Consider the following 5,683-nt stretch of genomic DNA (forward strand, 5'->3'; position numbering starts at 1 on the left):
GAGTCTCTATCTGCTCAACAGACAGCGATCTGACGGCAGAGCAGAATGACAGGTTTAGCTGTAGGGTATTAAACCTACAAGGTTTCCCCCTTTTTTCATTTCTTGTGTGCATTGAACAGTATATCCTCAAAGTGTTCCTTGTTTATCTGCTCTGTTTGTTTTATAACCCAACTCCCCAACACCCCTTCCAGAGAAACTGCATCCTCATTCCGGTTAATCTTCACTCTGTGTTTCCTTTGTCAACAAATCCATGTAGCACATACTAAGGTGCAGCTGGATAAAAAATGTGTATAATTTTCACAAAGACTACTTACTAATGTTTTTGTGTATGTGTGTGTGTGTGACAGTGATAGGCACAGCACACTCTGCCAATACAACACGTTTTGAGAATGAGGACTGCAAGTCATTACACTGTTGTGCTCCTCTGCTGATACAAAGTCTAGTTAGTACCCAGTCGGAAATCTGAGACCTTGAGGGAGAGATGAGAGATCAAATTGTTGATGGTGCCATTTCTCTACAGCTGCTCGAGGAACGTATCCTTATGTGAGACTGTTAAACTACAGCAAAGGTCAAACAAAGGTCACCTCCCACTGGGCACATTTCTTTGAAATTACATGGAGACAACGTCGATTCAACCAGTGTGTGCCCAGTGGGTTAATACTATGATTCATCTTTCTGTCCCTGATCTATTGTCTTAACTCTTGTAAAAGTTGTCTGTGTGACATTATCAAGAGAAACTCATATAATAGTATCGTTTCAGTCCAAAATACTCATTGCGTGACATCTTAATTGTGTTATTTATTGAGTTGCGCAGTGTCGACCATCAGCAGTCTGGATCAAATGGAACAGACACCCATCGGACTCGTTTCCAGGAAGACAGGCACAAGCACATTCATTCCCATCATGAAGACAACACTGATTCTTTCAGTGCAGACACTCCAAAGGCCAGTCACAAGCCTAGCATGGGGCTCACAGCACAATAAACCCCCTTACAGCTTATCATCACCCTCATCATCATCATTATATGATGATTCGCAGTCATTGGTCTGTGGCATGACACTAGGTTTTCTTTATAGAATTTGATCTTTTTTTACATCTTTATGTGTATCAATGAAGAAGGGAAAGCTAATGTTCTTTTGTGTGTACCCTACACGTAATATATCATTTTATGTCATATGTTATAATATAATGTTGCATCTTATATAACCTTGTAAAACACAGAAATGTTGTGCAAGGTGAGTATTTAGTTACAGTATTTAGTTAGTATTTCTTCACCAGAAAACAGTAACCACAGAGAATTATCAAAGTGAGCCCCAGTCTTTTTCACTGTGTCTATGTACTTCCATGCAAAACAAACACACAATCACAAATCCATGACTGTTAACAAGAACTGCGTTGAGATTTATTTTACAATTGAGAGAAAAAAAAACTAAATGAAAACAAACTAATCGGTGCTAGAAATATTTTTTTTTTTTACAATATCATCGATAAAACATTGAAATGTATAGTCATTGTGCATCGCTTAATTCATTTTCACACCATATCATGCATCAAATTGGATGCAAGTATAATTCAAATCATTTCTGTAAACCAAGCCAAAGAAGCTAAAATCTTATTTCTTAAAAAATGACATTTTTGTGAATCTACAGTATATATCTATATACACATTTTTTTTTAAAACTTTTTTATTTTTATATATAAAATGACGATATAAAAGTTAAAGAATGCACACACCTTTTAAGTACAAATAATGTTGAGCTATTGCAAATGGCAAGATATGTCTTATGGAGTATGACATTTCACTGTGAGTCATTTACATGTAAAGGACTGTTCTTTTTAATGGTTGAATTCAATGCGGCAATTAGTTTTTTTAAAGGAGCTTGTAACAAACCATACAATTGGAAAATTACTAGAAGTGATACTTCACATTAAAAAAAAAATGTTTTTTTTTTTAGCAAACTTGCATACTGTACGGCCATTCATTTTCACTGACTGATATGTAACCAGAAGCAGCATTTCAATTACTCTGAATGTTTACATGATCTGTTTCGTTTTGTAATACACTGACAGATTTCTGAGCAGGCCATTCTTTAGCAAAGATGTTGCAGTGTGACAAGAACCGAGAGAAGAAAATAATTTATCTTTCAAATTAAAACAGATGGACAAAATGCAGAATATCTTAAAACATGTTCTCTTTACAAATAAAATGTTAAACGTCTATAAGGTGCTACGTCAGTCTTTCAAGGGGTTCTTCCATTCTTTTGGTGTGAACAATGAATTTTCAACTTCTTCATATCAAGTATTGTACAGTTTTCTTTTCCCCCTAATTCATTTTCTGGTCGCCACTTTAGTCACCATTGAAACAGTAGTAGTTTTTTTGTTGTCATGAAAAGATAAAAAAACAACTTGTATTTAACCTTGGTTCACTAAAATACATGCACAGATCAGACAAATAGCATATAAATACATTACAAAGTAAGTGTTAAAAAAAGCTTGGCAAAAAAAAACAAATCTAATAAGACATGGTCCAGTCAGGCAGTATCACAACAAAAAATAAGACTGATTTCTGGCGGCTCAGTTCGGCCCAGTGCAGTAACTGTGAACAATGTTATCTTAGTGCAATGAAATTCTGGTCAGTTACACAGCCGTCTTTCTGTCTGTTTATCTGTCTCTTCCCTCAGCTCCAGACCCCTCTACTACTTCTCCAGTTTCTCAAGAGCAGTGACGAACACCAGGTGATCTTCTGGTGACTTGCCATGGGTCTTGCTGAGGTGCAGTTTGACTGCGTGCTTGCTGACGAATGTCCGATTGCAAAGCCTGCACTGGTAAACTGAGCCAGTGTCGTCGTCTGGTGAGGTCAGGGATGCCAGGGTGCTGCCAAAAGTCATTTTGTCTGTGATCACCTTGGAGGCAGCCTGCTGCTCCCGTAGGTGCTCATTGGACAGCTTGGACAGGTCCTTCAAGCTGAAGCCCAGGTGAGACTCCAGGTGGCCGATGTAGGCGGACGCAGTCCTGAACTGCGAGGCACAGTCACCGCAGAGGAACACAGGCTGGCAGGAGTCCATGTTCTTCAGGAACTTGGTCCCGCCAGTCCGCCGGAGCTGGTACTTGACGTTGGCCAGCCAGTGAGAGATGGTGGTCATGGAGAGGCCTGTGAACTTGCAGATGTGAACCCGCTCTTGGGGGCCGAGGTCCGTCATGGCGTAGCGGCCCTCTGGGGTCTCCCGCAGGCTAGAGCAGAACTGAGCCTGGAGGATGAGGAGGTGCTGGGGGTTCCAGTTGGACTGCCGCCCTTTCCTCTTCTGGACCGGGGAGAGGTCCTCCAGAGCATCCTCGAACGCACTGCCGTCTGCATCCGACTTCTCAGAGATGGATGACGGGGCGGAGGACTTGGGTGTCAGCCTGCCTGTAAGGTTCTTCACCATGTCTGAGATGTCCATCAAAGCATTCTCTCTCAGAGGAGAAGAAATGTCAGACAGAGACAGGCTTGACATTATGGGTTTGTTACCATTTATGCTGCTGTTACTGTTGATGACAGTGCTGCTGTTGCTGTTGTTGTTGTTGCTGTTGCTGTTTTTGGACTTCCTCAGGTCCATAGGCTGGTCGTTGTTCTCGTACTGGTAGTAGCGGTTGATGGGCTCGGCTTGCTTGGCTTGAGTCTGGTTGAAGGCCGGTTTCTCCATCACGCTGTTGCTGATCTTGTAGAGCATGGCCAGCGGGTCGCCCGCGGGGCTGACGGGCTTGGATGCCTGACCCAGGTGGTTGTTCATGATTGACTGAAGTGCGCTGAGGGGGTTGATGAAAGGCCTCTCTGGTGAGTGATCGGTGATGATGCCCAAGCTGTTGGTGCCGTTGGTGATGGGTGACTGGCGAGTATCTGGGCCGTTCTTTGAATGGCTGTGGTGGCTGTCTACCAGGCTCTCTTTGGGCTCCTTTTTGCAGACCAGCTCCGACTCTACATTTCCAGGGCTGCTGTTCCTCACGAGGGGCTTCCCGACAGTGAGGTCATTGGGGCCTGATTGGTGGTCCCTCTGCTCTTTCAGTACAGGAGACGGTGACTTGATGGAGGATGAATGCCTGTGGCGGTCGAAGCTGACCATCTTCTCCTCTTTCTCTTTCTTCACAGCAGCAGCAACAGCTTTCCTTGTGACCTTCTCCACCAGCTCTTCCATGGCAGTAACATTGCTCCTGAGAGAGGGCGGAGATGTGGGGCTCCTGGGGGAGTGGCTCACTGAGCCTGAGTCCTGGTTCACCAGGCCACGGAGCCCGCTGTTGAACACCGGCTGGATCTGCACACTCTGGACCGAGGAGTGCAGTGCTGCATGTTTCATGTGGCCCTGGAGTTGGTAAGCAGCGTGGATGCTGGGATAGCCACCACCCCACTGGGGCGTGCCCGTCTGGGCCTTGCTGATGGCACTGGACACAGTGTTCTCCAGGGACTTGAGGATGTCCAAACCTCCTTTAGGAGCCTCCTCCAGGTCCTCCTCTGTCAGATATTTATACGACCCAGCGTTCACCTCAGTCTTCTCACCTGGCTCTTCCTTCTCCTCTTTGATCTTTTTCTCCCTGGGTTCACTTGCCTCCATCCTCTCGTCTTCCGGTTCTCTCTTTTCGTCAGAGCCGCAGGAGAGTGCAGGGGAGACAGGCTGAGATTTGACACTGGGGACGGGAAGCCTGGTGGTGGTGGGTGGCAGAGGTATGGATTGGATCTTCTCCTCCACCACTGAGTCAAACACTAGCTGCTTGCCCTTTTTTGAGGCGGAGTTGGTGACCTTGAGGAAGTGGCCTGTGACCATCATGTGGGCAGTCAGCTGCTGCAGTGTATCGTGGGAGCTCCCGCACTCCATACACTTCAGGATCTGGGCCTTGCGAGCCTCAAACTGCCAAGTGTAGCTGGCACCGTTCTGATAGCCGTAGCGGTTGTTGGGTGTGACATAGGGGTTTGTCGTGGACTTGGGGTCTTTCCCAACGTCCCCTTGGGGCATGTGGCCACCGCTACCATGGACAGAGTCTGGGGAGCATGGGGATACCAGGGCGTCCTGGAGGGCTCTTTTTTTGGCAGAGGGCATCAGTTTAGTGGCCAGGGCTGGCATTGGTTCTTTGAGGGGCACTTTCTGGTAATGCTTGGTCTTGATCATGTGGACGCTCAGGTCCTGCAGAGACTCGAAGGAGTGGCCGCAGTACATGCACTTGAGCACCTTCTGAGCATCCTCTTTGCCCTCCATCTCCATCAGGGAGCGCTTGCGGGGCTTGGACCAGCGCTTGCCCCGCTCTTCCTCCTTGTCCTTGTTGTCGTCACGGTAGTGGCCCGACTCGTTCATGTGGACCGTGAGCCCCACCAGCGTGTCGTAGGCGCCGCTGCAGTCTTTGCAGCGGAACTTGCTGGCGCCGGTGAAGACTGAGCCGTAGAGTTTGTTGTTCTGGCGGTAGAGCTGCACCGTGCTGAACAGGCTGGGCTCAGGCAGCAGTTGGTAAGGGGTATGCTGGAAGGTCTTAGCCAAGGCTGCCTGGTGCCAGTCATAGGCCACAGCCCCACCGTTACTAGCACCGCCACCGCCACTGCTGGTGCCACTGTTGCTACTGATGGAGGTAGCCACGGTGCCGTTAGAGCTGCCACTGCCACTGCTTGTTTGGTGGTTGGCGGTGGCAGTACTCCTTCTCCCATTGTGGTGGTGGCTGCTAG

At 47.0% G+C, this 5,683-nt stretch overlaps 1 protein-coding gene across 2 annotated transcripts in view; it reads right to left on the reverse strand.

Moving 5' to 3' along the window:
• Nucleotides 1–1,374: 1,374 nt before the first annotated feature.
• The window catches only part of LOC109882657 (teashirt homolog 1), a 37,869-nt gene continuing 33,560 nt past the window's right edge, over nucleotides 1,375–5,683 (reverse strand). For both annotated transcript variants that reach the window (XM_020474756.2, XM_020474755.2), the window contains exon 3: nucleotides 1,375–5,683. This exon is cut by the window's right edge and continues 480 nt beyond it. In XM_020474756.2, coding sequence (XP_020330345.2) covers nucleotides 2,697–5,683 — 2,987 coding nt within the window. In that variant the 3' untranslated portion in view covers nucleotides 1,375–2,696.

The sequence above is a fragment of the Oncorhynchus kisutch genome, linkage group LG13 (assembly GCF_002021735.2).
Source record: "Oncorhynchus kisutch isolate 150728-3 linkage group LG13, Okis_V2, whole genome shotgun sequence".
In the NCBI taxonomy this organism is placed as follows: domain Eukaryota; kingdom Metazoa; phylum Chordata; class Actinopteri; order Salmoniformes; family Salmonidae; genus Oncorhynchus; species Oncorhynchus kisutch.